General features: G+C 34.4%; 2 protein-coding genes across 13 annotated transcripts in view; one reads left to right on the forward strand and one right to left on the reverse strand.

The window, feature by feature from the left end:
• The window catches only part of OFD1 (OFD1 centriole and centriolar satellite protein), a 43,678-nt gene extending 43,356 nt beyond the window's left edge, over positions 1-322 (reverse strand). For 3 of the 11 annotated variants that reach the window (XR_012487941.1, XM_074299971.1, XM_074299968.1), the window contains exon 1: positions 189-322. The gene's annotated coding sequence lies outside the window, so the exon portion shown is untranslated. Of the gene's footprint in view, positions 1-27 lie in introns of all 11 variants that reach the window. The other 8 variants (XR_012487940.1, XM_074299969.1, XM_074299966.1 and 5 more) reach the window with 4 other exon arrangements.
• TRAPPC2 (trafficking protein particle complex subunit 2) lies at positions 314-13,767 on the forward strand. Of its 2 annotated transcripts, XM_074299989.1 has the most exons (6): positions 314-443; positions 2,873-2,984; positions 10,155-10,299; positions 11,072-11,157; positions 12,718-12,858; positions 13,236-13,767. In XM_074299989.1, the coding sequence occupies exons 2-5, from the start codon at positions 2,892-2,894 to the stop codon at positions 12,814-12,816; spliced, it is 423 nt and encodes a 140-aa protein (XP_074156090.1). In that variant the 5' UTR covers positions 314-443; positions 2,873-2,891; the 3' UTR covers positions 12,817-12,858; positions 13,236-13,767. The 2 variants fall into 2 exon arrangements, with proteins under 2 accessions (XP_074156090.1, XP_074156089.1); XM_074299988.1 differs by having other exon boundaries at positions 12,718-13,767.
• Positions 13,768-16,819: the final 3,052 nt, after the last annotated feature.

The raw sequence follows: 16,819 nt of genomic DNA on the forward strand, positions 1-16,819 counted from the left end.
AACACTGGGAGGGAGCGAGATCAGAACCTAATCCGCTTTCTCTTCACTCAAATCGGGAGGTCGGAGGGAAGCTCAGAACCACATCCATTCATCGCCTGACGAGCCGAAAGAAAGTCGGGTTAATAAATAGGAAAGAGATCTCGGAGGCCGAAAGAGAGTTTTTACTGGTTTGGCTGTAGAACCCCCACCTACTAAGGTCTACTCTGGATTATCCAGGACTGAGACAGCCAGGTCGCCCGCCACGGCTCAACCACGCAAGCGCACTACATCAATTGTATCAGCTGTTAAACGTCTTAGCGTCGTGCCTATCCGCCACAGACTCAGTTCTCGCGAGAGTATAGAGAGGCCGCGGAACAACGCCGCGAGAATCGCTGTGGTTGAGGTTTCTAGTTGGAGCCCGGCTGTCAGGTGTCGTTAGTGCAGGTTCCGCCACCTGCCCACAGGTAAGGAATGGAGAAAGCCTAGGAGGGACTGATTGAGGGGTCAGGGATCAGGGTTCCGGTGCTGGTACCAGTGCTAGTCGTCTTCTTCCTGCCCCTCCCCTTTCTCCTCTCTCCCCTCTCCCGCCCCTCCTCCTTGCTTTCCCACTCCTCTTCCCACCCTCGCTGAGTCGGGGCCTAGGAGACCCGGAAGACTTTCCTCTGGGTAGAGTTGGAATTGGAGTGGAAGGAGGTCCCCTCCCCCCACCCTCGTTCCCTATTCGGTTGCCTAGCGAAGAGTAAATGCTTTTCCTCACCTATCTCCCTCCGTCGCCTAATACTGTGTCCCGATTAAGTTAGTAGACTTAACTTTTCTTAATTATTTTTTAATTAATTAGAAGATAGACTTTTAAATTGATCCTGCTTTTGTTTCTCCAACACAGTGGTCCTCAAACTTTTTAAATAGGGGGCCAGTTCACTGTCCCTCAGACTGTGGGAGGGCCGGACTGTAGTAAAAACAAAAGCGCACACTGTCTCCGCCCCTCAGCCCATTTGCCATAAGGGGGGAGGGGCGCATAAACCTCCTCTGTGGGTCCTAGTTTGAGAACTCCTGCTCCAACAGATACCATATTCAGTCACTTAGAATTTATTTGGGATGAATTTGTTTTGTTTTCTTCCTGGGTTTTGCTTAACCAGCCTTAGGTTAAGATGCATTGATTGTCAGTCTCTCAATAAATATTGATTTTTGCTACGTTTAATGACTACTGTGAGCCAGGTACTGTGCTGAACACTGAGGAATGGAAGGAAAAAAAAAAAAAAAAAAGCAAAAGACAGCCCCTGCCCTCAAGGGCCTCCCTCGCTAAAGGGGAAGACTAGAAGAAGACAGCTATACACTGCGTGTAAATAAATTGGAAAGAAGGCACTAGAATGAAGGAGGAATCGGGAAAGTAGATGATGTTTAATGATCTAGCAGAGGAGACTGAAAAGAAGTGCTCAGTGAGATAGCATGAGGATCAGGAGACACCAAGATGAGAACTCATTTAGGAAGAAGGAATAGTCAATATTAGCACAAGTTGCAGAAACCTAAAAGAATGGAATCCAAGAAAAGTTAGATTATAGAAATGAAAGGGACCTTTGAGGTTTTTCAGACTCAACATTTTTGAGTTGAAGACACAGGCCTAGAGAAGTTAAATGATTTGTCAAAGTAATTGGCTGGGACAGGATTTGAACCCAAATCCTCCCACTCCAAATTCAACACATGATTTTTTTTTTTTGACAGCTTTAAATTGTTATCAGGTTCATTATTTTCAGTCAAATTTATTGCCCTATGGACTTACCCTTAACTTGATTCTACTCAAACCCTCTCTGTGCCAAACAGTTACACAGATTCCCTGGTCCTTGTTTCACATAATAACTCTTTAACATTTTTTCTATTTGCCAGGCAAAACAATATTCAAGCTTTCTCTTTGGTGCACAAATCCACTACTAACTCAATAGATGCAAATTTTGATAATCCTATAGTACTACTTCACATTTAGCAGATTGGCAAAAATAAATAAAATATTAACAAGAAAGTCACAAGATCCAGACAAAGCCTCTTGAAACCAGACTGACCTTTTTTGTCTATGTATTTTAAATATACATTAAATTTAACTTGGTAATTCTAACACTGCCAATCTCATGAAGATCCTGTTCTAAATTAACTTCTTTCTTTTGTGTGTTTCTAACACTTCACTGCTTTTATGTGTGTATGTGTGTGTGAGAGAGAGAGAGTATGTGTTCGTGAGTTCTCTATAATTGTCTTTTTTCACACCCTTCTCTTCTCAAACACTACTTTGTAACCGAAAAGTTTAGTAAAGCAAAACAAATCAACACTTTGGCTTTGTCTGAAAATGCATGAAAATACATTTGTCATTGTAAAAACTTTAGAAGAAACCTTTATGTCCTAAAAAGTGAGGAAGGTCACATTAATATGATGAATATTGTATTTCAATTAACATAAAAAATTCTGGCTAGAACTTTATGAAATAATGAAATAAAGGGGGAGAGGTGGAATAGAGCCCAATGAGCAGAATACATACTGACTTTAGTCATATAAAAGTAAATGAAAATTAATAGGTAAAGAAACCTGGAAGAAACTTGATATTTCCTGCATTAAAATATATTTAAATATTAGTATCCACAAAAACTTTTAATTGTTATATGAATTAATTAAAGCTTATAATGAAGCAGTTTTTAAATAAAACATTTTCTAAGTCCCTTAATCTCCCCAAGTTGCCTACAGTATATTAGACTTTTTAATTTGTTTTTCTATCCCTACACAGATGATCTTAACTTTACTTCAGTAGCATGCATCTTCCATGTAGATTTATGATATTTTAAGACTTTGCTAAACTTACTTTGATATTTTTATCAAAAAATTCACAAGGATATTTGTTATCTTATTTACTTAGGACCTGTACATTGGTGACAATGTCTGGAAGCTTCTACTTTGTAATTGTAGGCCATCATGATAATCCAGTTTTTGAGATGGAATTTTTACCAGCTGGAAAAGTGGAATCTAAGGTGTGTATGAACCCTTAAAAATTCTTTAAAGTAATTTTTTTGTTGTCATGATCTTAGTGGTTGAAATTGACACTTCATAAGAAAACTAATGTCCAGAGAATTGAAGTAATTTATCCCAAGGTTACACAGTAAGATAATTATAGAACTGTGTTAAAACTGAAGTCTTGACTCCTAATTCAGTAAAACTTTATTTATGCTGCACTGTGCTTTTTGTTATTTAAAAACCAAACAATAAAAGCATGATATTTTATTTTACAATGTAGTCTCCCTGCAGTGGGAATTATTGTCTTCACATTTCTAAGTAGGGCATTACTAAATTATAAACTCCTGAAAGGATTAAAGAGGTCTGTTATTTCATTCTCGACTATTCACCATAACGTTTGTTGTATTTAACATTCCTATAGATTCCTTTGCCTGGTCTCAAAGTGGGCCAGTATTAATGGATATTGTATTACTTTTCACTGATCCTAGACAACCATGGGTGAAGTTTCACTTCCAAGGGCAGTATCTAACCAAGATTTTTAAAAAGCAGCAAGAAACAGAAACAAGAACAACTTTGTCTGTCTTTGTCCTTTATTCTGCTTTTACACCAGTACATTTCCTCATCTAATGGGTAGTAATGAATAAAAGTTATTTTTCTTGTTATTTGTTTAAACCCCAGAGATAAACTATTGTTGGGTATTTAATGTCCTCTAAAACTCATTATAATTTAGTCTTTTCTTAGGCAGGTTGGTTTAGTGGAATGAGCACTGGATTTGTAGTCAGGGGACGAGGATCAAATCCCAATATTTCTATTGCTTACTATTTGTATGATGTTAGGCAAGTTGTTTCATCTCCTATGGCTTTAGTTTCTTTATAAAATGAAAAAAGATTAAATGAGCTTTATGGTCCTTATAAAATGAAAAAAGATTAAATGAGCTTTATGGTCCCTACCAGCTCTGTGATACTAATAAAAGTGCATTGAATCCATAGTTTCATTCTAATCTTTTAAAATAATTTGTTCATGCCCCCTCACAGTACAGTAATTTCCTTCCTTAGAAGGTATTTTTGGTTCAGTTATTGGCTTGTTTTGTTTTTCTTTTTTTGCTAAGTCAGTTCTTGCATCAGAGAACTTATTAAATAAGTCATGCTCATTAAAATTTTATCTTCAGTTCTTTAGGGAGAACTCAATGTAGCTGAGTTGTAATGAACATTGCAGAAACATTTATGCTATTTCCTGATCTCATCATCTTTTCCTAATATTTTAGAAAACTTTCCTGATTTTTCTTTTTAACTCCAATATTGGAAATCTTTTTCTTAATCCTTTATCCCAAAAATATCATTGTTGATCATGAATGCAGAGCACTGGCAAATAAAATGTTCTTGTGAACAAGATATAAAAGAAACCCATTTCATTGAAAATTAAGTCTTGTATGTTGGAAGTAGCAAAAGATTATATTTTGGAAGTTGTAAGTGGCCTAAGAGAGCAAAAGTTTCAACTTCATTTTATAGATGAGGAAACTAAAGCACAGACAGACGTTAGACCTTCTGGTCTTTTGCTACCTTGTTGTCTCACACCTTCCCTTTATATTCCCCAGTCACTCCATTATCTGGTGACACTGGCCCCTTTGCTGATCCCTCAAGCAGCACTACACCTCTTGACTCCAAATGTTTTTCCTGGCTGTCCTCTGTACCTTGAATTCTCTTCCTTATCTCTGCCTCCTCGCTTCTCTGGTTTCCTTCACATCTACACTAAAGTTTTACCTTCTACCAGAAACTTTTCCCAGTTCCCTTCTTTCTGTTAATTATCCTATGAATTACTTTGTAAAGTTCTTGTCGTTTCTTCAATTATAATCCTTCTCTGGGAGGAGATCTCTTTTCTGTAAAATCTTTTCCTTGTGAGCAGGTTTCTTAGGAAGCTTCTGGAGCCTCCAGCCAGACTCTCCTTCCAGACCACTGTTTAAACTCAAACTCCTAGTCAGACTAACTCCAGGCTCAATGCTGCCTTTTATCCTCCCAGAGAATGGGCATGTGAGACTCAAGGACTTGTGGGAAAATTACTTCAACCAATGAACTTGCTCCTTTTAAAAGTTTGTGTAAACTCCTTTTCAGAAGTTCAAAGGTGTAAACTCTCCCTAAAGGCCGGAACTAAAGGTGTGAATTCTGAGCTACAGAATTGCTCAGACAACCTGAGTTCTCACCTTGTAATCCTAATATTACTTGTTTGTACATCCTTATCTGCCTGTTGATTCTTCCATTAGATGGTGAGCTTCTTGAGTTTAAGGGACTATCTTTTTGCCATTCTTTGTATCCCCAGCATTTAGCATGCTATGTGCTTTGCACATCGTAAGTGCTTAATAAATGCTAATTGATCGGCTAAAATGTTGTGGACATCAAATAAGCTGTAGCACACCTAAACTTATCTCAAGTACAATCCACAAAAGGATATAGAAGATTAAAGGAATATGCAAAGATCTCACAGAAATTGGGTTCAAGTAAACAATGCCAAGTATGAATTATTTAATATATAGATTAAATATAAGAATCAGCAATGTTTTCTTTCATATTTGAATAGTTCATTTTTATAGCCACAACAATAAGAACTTATTAAAAAGCATCCTATATGCTAGACGTTGTGTAGATAAATCAGATAGTAATCTCAGGAAATTTATCAGGATATTGATTTTGGGAAAAACAACATGTTCACAGAAATGTAAATATGAAATGTACTTAGTAATTTCAGGAGTTGTGGGTGAGGAGAAGAAGCTAGCAACTGTAGAGAATCAGGATAAACTTCCTTTCTATAGGAAATGGCAACTGCTATGACCCTTGAAAATTCCAGGGATTCTATGAAGTGGAAATGAGGAAGGAGAGCATCCCAGGTATGAGAGGTAACTGTTCAAAGCCACAGAAATGGGAGAAAGAATGTCATGCATAGAAAATGGCAAGTAGGCTAGTTTATACATTCATATTGGAAAGATAGACTGGAACCAGAGAAAGCTAACAGCATAACCAGGAATTCAAAAAGATAACATTCTTCATCTGAAGCTGAATTTTCTGTTGCAAGATATGTAGCTTGAATACTTTAAGAAATATCTTAATTAGGATGATATTAAAATAATTGGAGAAGCCATTGTTTCTGACTAAACAGTATTCATCTACTCCCAGTGGCAAATACATGAACATATTTATAGGAAAGGGGAAAAACTTTTTCTCCTAATGATTTTTAGGTTCTCCTACTTGGAAGAAATACTGTTTGATAACTACAGATCGAGATTACCAATGGAATAATAGTGAGACAACAAGGATTTTGAGAGCTATTCAAAAGACAATTTTCTGATATCTGACAGTTGAACCCCAAAAGGTACATTGGGTTTAATGATAGTTTGCACCTATATTGATTATGAAATGGTTTGTAACAATTGCATTTAGTCATCATAGCTTTACATGTAAGGAGTATACATATTTTTGTCTTTGTATTTTATATTTATGTAATAATGATAATAGTGACATTTGTATAAAGCACTTGAAATTTTATTGTTGTTGTTCAAGCTTGTCCAGCTCTTTATGACCTTATTTGGGGTTGTCTTGGAAAAGATATTGAGCGATTTGCCATTCTCCAGCTCATTTTTACAGTTAGCAAAGCAAACTCTATATATGCTATCTCATCTCATCTTTACAACAACCCTGCATGGTAGCTTCTATTGTGATCCTATTTTACAGATGAGGAAAGAGGCTGAAAGAAGTTAATTGACTTGCCCAGAATCACACAGCCAATTTGTGGTTCAGGCACTTAGAGATAGAAAACTGAGGCTTAAAGAAAGACATTCCCCGGGGCCACACATCCAAGTAAGTGACAAGCTGAAAGTGAAAGATCTTAGGATTCCAAATGTAGTATTCTTGACCAGGTAGGCTGTGTCTGTGGTTTATTTCCACAATAAACTGAATGAAAAAAAGACCAAAATAATCCTAAGAATTGGTGTTTTAGTCTTTTATTCTACCATCTAAATACAATGACATTACTTGAGAGTTCCCATCAGAGTATGATACATATATTTAAGATATGTCCAATTTCCTTTTTAATAAAAGGATGAATTTCAGTATTGTGGTTCTTGTATCAAAACATAAGACAAAAACATTACGATCTATTTTTTTTGATTAAGGCCTACTGCTGACTTTGTGACCTGGGCAAGTCATTTGACCTCCTTGAGTTTTAGTTACTTACCTGTAAAGTGAAAGGAGTGGAATGGATGTTCAAGACCTTAAACTCACTATTGCTATGGTTTGTAAACTTTTAGATACCATGGCATATTAGAAAAAACCTGAGACTTAAATTAGGTGTTCATTTGTGGCCAGATATGTAGATCACTTAAAGTTAGAAAAGCAAACGTTTATTAAGCAGTTACCATATATGCTTGGCATTATGCTATATTCTGAGGATCAAAAAAGGGCAAAAAATGTGCCTACCCTCAAGAAGTATATATATAGTCCAGTTTAGGAAAAACATAAATAGCTATCTACAAAAGATATATAAAAGATAAATTTGAAGTAATCTCAGAAGAGAGCCAGTCACATTAAGAGAGACCAGGATTTTAACTGAGACTTGAAGGAAGCCAGGAGACAGAAACAAGGAAAAAGAACATTCTAGGCATGAAGACAAGCCACTAAAAATGTAGGCAGGTGATAGAATACTTTGTGTGAGGAGCAGCGAGGTGGCCAGTGTCATAGAATGACAATACAGGGAGGTGAGTAAAGAGTAGAAGACTGAAAAAGTAGGAAGGGATCAGAGTTTGATGGGTTTGATGGTAAACATTAGATCCTAGAGGAGCCCTTAGTTAGATCACTTTGATAGCTAAATGGGAAGAAACTTGAAGTAGGGAGGACATCCAAAATGCTATTAGAATACTCAAGGCATGAGGTGATGAGGACAGCATCAGAGTCTTAGTATCAAGAATCTGCTATAATAGAAATGTCATATCATTCATTTTGCCAAATAGTATTGACGAACAGTTGCTTGAAAATTTCTTGTCAAATGTGCAACTTTTTTAAAAGAGAGAGAAAACTAGTTACAAGATTGCTTATAATAACCCACTGTGGGCCAGGTACTATGCTAAGCTTTACAAATATTATCCTGTTTTATCTTACAACAACCCTTCTAGATAAATGATGTTTTTTCTCCCCATTTTCCAGTTGAAGATATTGAGGCAAGCAAGTTAAGGGACTTGTTCATGGTTACAAAATTCGTAAGTGGATGAGGCCAAAGCTTTCCAGGTTACTAAAGAGGCACTGCTAATTATGGGTCAAGATGGTCTCAACAAATAGCACTGCTGTAAAATTAGCAAAACTATTGTGATTTATGTAAAGGAGACAAGCAAAATAGTTATTCAAAATAGCATATACAATTGATGGTAAGCTAGAAGAAATCAACAATTACTGACCTATATTTCTATCCTGCCATCTATATAAAACATGAGAATCCTGGATATTAGTGGGAAATAAGCAGGTTTTCAAAAAACATATAGAATAATGGACCACATCTTTACCATTTTACAAGTGAATAAAAGATGTAGAAAATAAAAGATTCCACTGTGCCTACAGTTTACTTCTCCCACCCTTCCCCAAAAATCATTTAGCTTCATAGAACAGAAACCTGCTTTACTAACTCTTTTACAATAGTTTGTCTCCTATCCATATATCAAGAGTATTCAGTATTTTTTGGAAGATGTAACAGTAGAAATAATTCTGATCAGTTATCTTGATCCTAAAATATCAGGCATAAAACAAGAAGTTGTACATTCACCAAAAGTGTTTGCCATTGTGAAAGAAGAGACTCAGCACAGGCTCCACAAGGAAGAATTCCCTGTGAATGATCAAATTCTTAGATTAATAAACAAGCTTCTTCCTATTTGTAGAGGACATTGTTTTGTTATCAAGCTCCAACACTTTGCAGAGCCTCCAGTATGAGATCTCTAATCACTCAGGAGTTTGGCCTGTCCATCCACAAAGGAAAGACCAAATAGATAAGGAGCATCTATTAACCAGATATCAACATATATCTGAAAGGACACCCCCCATGAGAGCTTTTCCAAATGCCTGTATATTTGGGATAAACAACACTTGAGTCTTGGCCCAGAGTTAAAGAGAAAAAACAAGCTGGTTTGTTTTGGGGATTACAGTGCATGTTTACTGACCACAAGCCTCTCATAAAAAAGCAAAAATCTATCTTGTCAATTCAGACATTTGACCATTATTACCATGTGGAAGAGAGACCTGAAATGCCACTACCTCCAAAAAACTAAAGATGACTATTACAAAGAAGGCAATGGAAAGGCACACGGCAGATGTGAGCAGGCTACAACATAAAATCAATTCAAAATTCCAGAAAATAAAGAGTAAAGGATGGCTTCAAAAAATTGTATGACAAAATGCTCATATGGTGAGAACAGAGAATGACAGGTAGGCATCCAGAATGCTTCACTGATATTTCCATGTCAGGAGAGAAAGCGAGGAAGGCTTTTGTAAGATAACTGAATGACATGAAGGAAAGTCTTAAAGGATGGAAAGATATAAATGGATTGAGGTCTGCATCATTGGAAAGAATTCCTGAATTAGAAATTCCTCAGTGATATCACAGATCTGTTTGAGTATTGACTGAACTCTCTGATCCCTTCTCAACATCACCAGTATCTTCAAGTGATAAACTCAGCTATCCTTACTCCTTTTAACTTTTCAGTGACCCTTTTTTAAACTTGCTTTTCTATCTTTATCTACCACAATCATGTTATTTCAATAATTATGTGTAACATTTAAATTCTCCCACATATCTCTATCTCCTTTCTTAGTATGTTCTTTATAAAACTGTTATAAAATTCAAGCCTAGAATTTATTTCCCTATTTTTAAATGTAGAAATTATGAAATATATTCTCTTGAATAGAGAAGTGGGCTTAGAGTTGAGAAAAACTAATTTTAAGGGCCTCTTTTGACACAATTAGCCATGTGAGTTGATGTTTTGGGTTTTAAAATATAAAACATTTTGTAAAGAATATAGCATTATAGTAATGACCATAAGAAGTATAAGCAGTAAAATAAAATAGTAGGGTTTAAAACCATATCTGGAAGTTTTCATAATGAAATATCTATATGCTGTCAACTAAAGCTAATAATCTGCTGCTGTCCTTGTTTTACTCCAGGATGATCATCGTCATTTGAACCAGTTCATAGCCCATGCAGCCCTTGACCTAGTAGATGAAAATATGTGGCTTTCTAACAATATGTACTTGAAAACTGTGGACAAATTCAATGAGTGGTTTGTTTCTGCTTTTGTTACTGCAGGCCATATCCTTTTCCTATCAGTAATAGATTTTAAAACTTTTAAGTTAAAAATCTGAAACGTTAGCTGTAGCAATATTGTATATACTTGAAATTATGATGGGATCCTATCATTAGGAAACGTTAAAAAAAAATCCCGTTTCTAGTTTACTTTTAAAATTTTATGGGTTTTTGTTTGTTTGTTTGTTTTTTACTTAAGTACTAATGTTAAATGTCTTTAGGAGTCCGTATTAGTTTACCAAACAAAATACTATACTTGATGTCAGAAAGACCTGGGTTCAAATCCTGTCTCTGGCACATAAACCATTACCTTAGGGAAGTTATACATTGAAGACTACTTGGTCCTGTACATTTCCTTATTCTGCAAGGTCACAGAATTCTGTATATTTATCATAAAGCTTCTCAAAACAGCTAAAAAAAATTTTTAAACTTATTTTTTAGGGGTTTTTTTTTTGGTTATGTTTTATTAATAAGGTTAGGGATAATATATGTGGCTGACATATACATAGACAGTATTTAAAACTCTTATCGCTATGCAACCCTCAGGAATTATTACATTTTTATACGTTAATGCTGTCCTTCTTCCATCTCCTTCCCCTATTTCATCTCTCCTCTCCCTCCCCCCAGTTTCTGTTAAGAGTTTGATACCATTGCATAAACTATGCTGCTTTTACTGACATTGCTCTATACTTAAGACTATATTGCCAACTGATGGCTTTCCATTGTTTTGTTTTTTTCATTTTTAAGAAGAAAATGTGATGTACTTAACTATTTTTACATATGAGATTTATTATGCTTCATGATGTAAGACAAGAAGATGGAATAAAAAACTTCTTTAGTGATGTCTACGATTTATATATAAAGGTAAGTTACATTTTGTAACTTTAAAATATCTCAATTTCAGAAAATGTCAATTTCAGAATTTTTAGATGTAGGCATATCTTGTATAAAAATAAAATCACAGGGACTATGTTGATTACAGAACTAGAACCATTACCAAAGCTGATAGCTCCCATTTAGTGCCTTTTACATGCATAATTCCTGGATATCTACAATCAGTTTTTAATTTTAGTCTAGTTCTCCCCCCTACCTCTTATTACACCCTTCATCTTCCCAATGCTATGTAGTCATCACCAGCTATTTTAAATATTTGTTTAAAAATAATTAGAAATGTAACTCATCTGTAAAACATGTTACATGTCAGTAAAGGTTACCTGTGTTGTTCTCTTTGTTTTAGTACTTAATTGAATTGTTTTTAACCTAGAAATTTGATAGAAGTTCTGGAACCAACACATTTAAGAAATCAAAAGAGCACATTTGGAGTAGGGGAGAGAAAGTTGGATAATGAAACAAAAAGGAAGAAAAATGCATCATAAACACTTTTAAAAATAAGCAGAAGGAAGTCCAGAAAGTTGCAGACAAGCAGGACAATTTTGTTGCTACCATGTTGATATTACAAAAACCTATTTTAAAACTACATAGCAAGTTTAGATTCATGCCATTCCTTCTTTCCTGTATGTGTGTTGATGTATTAAGTTCATAATGAAAAATAAAATGAGTCTGTTTTGTAAAAATAACAGTGTAAATTGTATATGAACAGAAAACAATCTAATTTCAAGTCAAAGCTAATTGTTTTTCTTAATATTTAAAGTAGCCTGAAAAAGTTAAACTGTTACTGCAGTAAAAAAAAAAGGATTGCCAAATGATTTAAAATATATTTTGTATATATATAGCTTATCATGCAAATATTTAGATTATATGAAATATGTCATGAGGTTTTATAACACCTTTCTGAATCTGGTAAGAAGCAAAAATAGAAACATTAGACTCTTTTCTCCTTTTTTTTCAGTGTAGGCTTCTGGGTCATTTTTTCTTTTTTTGCCCACCAAACTTCTATTTGAATATAGTATATTTTTCATATACTTGTGTACGGAAGTCTTTTTTTTTTTTAATGCTTGTTATCTTGTCTTTAAAACTAGAAACTGGGGGCAGCTAGATAGCATAGTGAATAGAGCACCAGCCCTGAAGTCAGAAGGACCTGAGTTCAAATTTGGCCCCAAACATTTAATACTTCAGCTGTGTGACCCTGGGCAAGTCACTTAACCCCAGTTACCTCAGCAAAAAAAAAAACAAATAAAAACAAAAACAAAAAAAAAACTAGAAACTGAAAACAAACTTTAGAGCTTTAGAACTTTTAAAGACTTTAAAGTCTTTAGAGCTACAACTGTATCCTGAAGAATTGTTTTTTTAAAAAAAGTTTATATTTGCTTCTTAAAAACTTATGATTTATCTTGCATTTGCAAAAACTTATTTTCAGACATCGTAATTTAAATTTGAAGCTGTAAGCTTTATTTTATATTATATGTACATATATAAATTATATAATATATATAATAAGTCTAATGCTCTTTTTCTATTCCTTAGTTTGCAATGAATCCATTTTATGAACCAAATTCACCCATTCGATCAAGTGCATTTGACAGAAAAGTTCAATTTCTTGGGAAGAAACACCTTCTAAGCTGAATACAGAAAATTTCTTAAATATGTGATGTCATAGTATGCATTGTAAGTAATTTAAGAGTCAATCAAGTCTAATGTGTCTAGTCTTGGCTTTCTAAGCCTCTGTAAATTAACTTCCTTTCTGGTTAGAGACAGTAGGGCACCTTTTGTTGTCATTGTAGCAGATGCCCCAACCAGAATTACATACTTTTGAAAAATATTGTATTTATGAAGAATGCTAGACGAAGTGCCCTATAAGTTATTCTTGCTTTAAAAATTGTTTAGGGGATTGTACTTTGACTAGTCTAATATAATCTTAAACTGTAAATCAGGCAAATGTCATATTGTTGATTTGATTAACAGATCTTAAACTGAAATATAAAAGTTGGTTTACAATAGGAAATACAATTTATAAGATATTCATGGATTTTTTTTTAATATAGGTAATATTCATAATACTGAAGAAAAGATTTTGTTGGTCAAATTTTTTTTGAAATACAAAATGCTCTTATCCAAGAATATCAAGTATCAAGTCTGGCAATAGTACCAAAAAGACAGAAAACTTAAGAACATGTATGTAAGTTTCTAAATGATGAAGTGGTTGCTGAGACCAACAGTTAAGTATCATTGTTATGTATTTAGAATCTTGAGGATGTTTTCTTTCCTCAACAAGAACAACAATAGTGATAACTACATTTCTTCTTGATAAATTAGTTTCATATTTTTATAAAAATGTTTAAATTATTTGCATATTTTTGCTTTCAAGAATAACCTGAATTAAATTAAAAGTGTGGCAGTTTGAAATTAAACATATAGACTATAACTAGTAAAGTTGCTAATAGAAAGTCTTATTCTATAAATTATTTGTTATGTTTTAAACAAATGACACGATCATAACCAAGTATTTCCTGGAAAAACTACAAATGTCTGGAAAAGTATTGTTGAACTCTGTAATAAAAGGGAACTTTTAAGTAACAGTTTGGAAATTGGGTCTTTTTATCTAGGATTTCATGTGAAATTCTTGGCCACAGATATATTTCCTTCTTTTCTCCTCCACCCCCTTGTTTTTACTTAACTACACAAACAAAATAAGCTTTTCAAAGACTGTTTCATTGCATGTTGGTTTGGTGGGTTTTTTTTTTTTTGTTTGTTTTTTCTGGAGATAGTGCTATTTTCAGTAATGTTTAAGAATTAGTAGTATCCAAATGTTGTGTGCTGAGAATTATTGTGGGTGGTCCTTTCTTTTCCCACATAAGTCCTGAGTATAGCTTGATTGTTGCAGTGTATTAAAAAAATAAACTATAAGAATCATACACTATTAAGAGCTAAACTAGCTAGAAACTTTGCTAACTGGCCCTTTACTTCTGTTAAGCAGTTCTTTTATTCATTTCTAATTAACTTATTATTCTCCATGGTATTTTCTAAACAAAGCACCCACAACCACAAACTCGATATCTTACCACATGGTATTTCTTCCAATTTTGAGAAAATACTCTTTCAAACTTCAAGAAGTATAAAACTTCTTTGTCCTGGCTGTTGTGTCTAAAGCATTACTTAAATATTAGCTATTTCTAGCTAGGTAATAAGATCCAAAATTATGATAAAAGAAAGTCTTGCTAAATTGGTAAAGATGAAAACCATCTCAATCTTCTAAAACTTGAGAGAATTTAGTATGAAAGTGCTATAGTTTAAAGAGGGAGAAAGCATCCTAGTTCAGGAAAAGAGCATGATCAACAGAAGTGAAAAAGAATATTCATTGGGTTAATTATTTTTAGGGTCCAGTTGCCTCTCTCAAGTCTCAAAAGATTTCATCTTTACCAATTTAGTAAAACTTAAAATTTTGAATCTTATTAGTTAGCTAGTAATAGATATTTATGTAATGTTTTAAAGTTTACAAAGCCTTTACAAATACCATCTCATTTTGTCTTTATGACAACTCTAATAGGTAGGTACTATTATCCCTACTTTGCAGATGAGGAAATTGAAGCAAGCAGTGGTCAAATGATTTGCCCAGGATCACATGGCTACTAAATGTCTAAGGCAATATTTGAACTTAAATCTTACTCACTCCAGGTCCATTATTCCATCCACTGACCCCTAAGTGCACTTTTATTTGGCTTTTTTTTTTTTTTTTTAAAAACCATCCTTCCTATCTTCTCTAAGACAGTACTGGATTGATGATTACCCTTCTCTCTAATACTGTGTCTCCCTAATAATGTTTCTCCCTTTCTCCTGCTATCTAAGTGTAGGTAAGGACTAATAGTCTGTGCAAAGATGCAGGAACAAGGAATGGTCATGTACTAGAAACAGGGAAGAGGATGGTTTAAAAGGGACTATTGTAGAACTTGAGTAGCAAAATGTAATTCATGAAGGAAATAGAATTGAATAATTCAGTATGAAAATGCTGCAATTTAAAAAGGGGGGGGGAGACATTCTAATTCAGGAAACTAGCATGAACAGAAGTGAGAAATAGTATTCACTGGATTAATTTTTAAGGTCCAGTACACTTAGAGAAGCTATAATGATGTAATGTATAGAGTCCCACAAGTGCTCCATATTGTATATACTGTCAAAATTGGCAGGGTTTCTTTTTCTTTTCGGTTTTCCTTAATTTTTATCACATTGGATAATTTACAAAGGAATAGTTTTGAAAATGGACATATACAAATTTAAAACCATTTATAAAAAAAATCATTTGGGTTCCTGTGTTTAGGGAAGACAATGCCTCCAATTCTTGATCATCAGAAATGCAGATACAGTACTCATCAGAACATGATTTTCTATAGATCTGGTGTTCAGTCATATCTTAGTTTTTTGTAATTTTATTGGTAAGGATACTAGAATGGTTTGCCATTTCCTTCTCCAGCTTGCCTAGGGTCACATAGGTAATGTGTTTGAGGCCAGAATTGAATGCCTTATTCCAGGCTTGGCAGTTGACCTACTATACCACTTGGCTGCTCTGATTTGGGGAACAGGTGCTGAAAAAATTGAAAAATTTGATCCTTTGACAGAATCTTCAAAGAGCAGAAACTTAATCAAACTTATTAGATGTAGCAGTAATATACTGTTGCATTACTTTCGGTTTTACTTTTAACCACCAATTCTGGGATTTTTTGCTGTTGTACATATGACTGCCACCCTACTCTTAATATGACTAAACTGTTCACTGTAAAATGCAATATACAAAGTCTCATTTTCTCATTCCTTTTCCTATCCCCTAGTTATTGGTGAGCAACAATGAATTCTGTTGTCCTGTTTATTAGTTGTCAGCATCTGCCTATCACTGCCATCCACCACCATCTATCACACTTTGCTTCTCTTGCTTTTTAATTATTCTCCCATACTCAGCTTTCATGTGAAAAGGTTAACATTTTGCAAATGTCTCATCCAATACTTGTACACTGAGTGGTTTTCCTGTTTTCAGCTTCTATATTCCTTGGCTACTAATAACAAAAACAATTTTTAAGCATTTTTTCCTGGATACTTTCTAATAGAAAGCTCTTAGAAGCCCTTTTTGGGCTCCTGAGGTTATATGCTAGTTCTGTAATATTTCTAGATTTAGTGAAGTCAATTTCACAATTCCAAACCCTTATTGTCAATCCTGTTTACTTTGGGCCACATTTCAGAGACCTTAATTAGGAGAGACTACCAGCCTACATTTGTCACTTATTAGCCTTTATGAACTTAAAGGTACAGTTTTGAAGCTAGTACTGGATTTCTAGTGATTAAAAAAAATGCTATCTGGAGACATCTCTTACCCATGGTTTAATACAAATTATTCACTAAAAGAGCTCACATTCAAAGCAGCGCCATTTTCTAACTAAGGATTCTTTGTGCTACAAGCAGATTACACGCATCTTTGGGATTGGCCCACCTAATATGAGAATTAAGATGTGATGGTTTGCCATGAGCTTCCCACATTTCAATTTGTTACTTGTCATCTTCCCTATTCTCTCCTTTACCCTGCAGGAGGAAAAAAAAAGGCATGGACCTTTTCACTAATGCTAAACTGTGTTTGCCCTTTGTC

Source organism: Sminthopsis crassicaudata, chromosome 3 (assembly GCF_048593235.1).
Source record: "Sminthopsis crassicaudata isolate SCR6 chromosome 3, ASM4859323v1, whole genome shotgun sequence".
NCBI classification, from domain to species: Eukaryota; Metazoa; Chordata; class Mammalia; order Dasyuromorphia; family Dasyuridae; genus Sminthopsis; species Sminthopsis crassicaudata.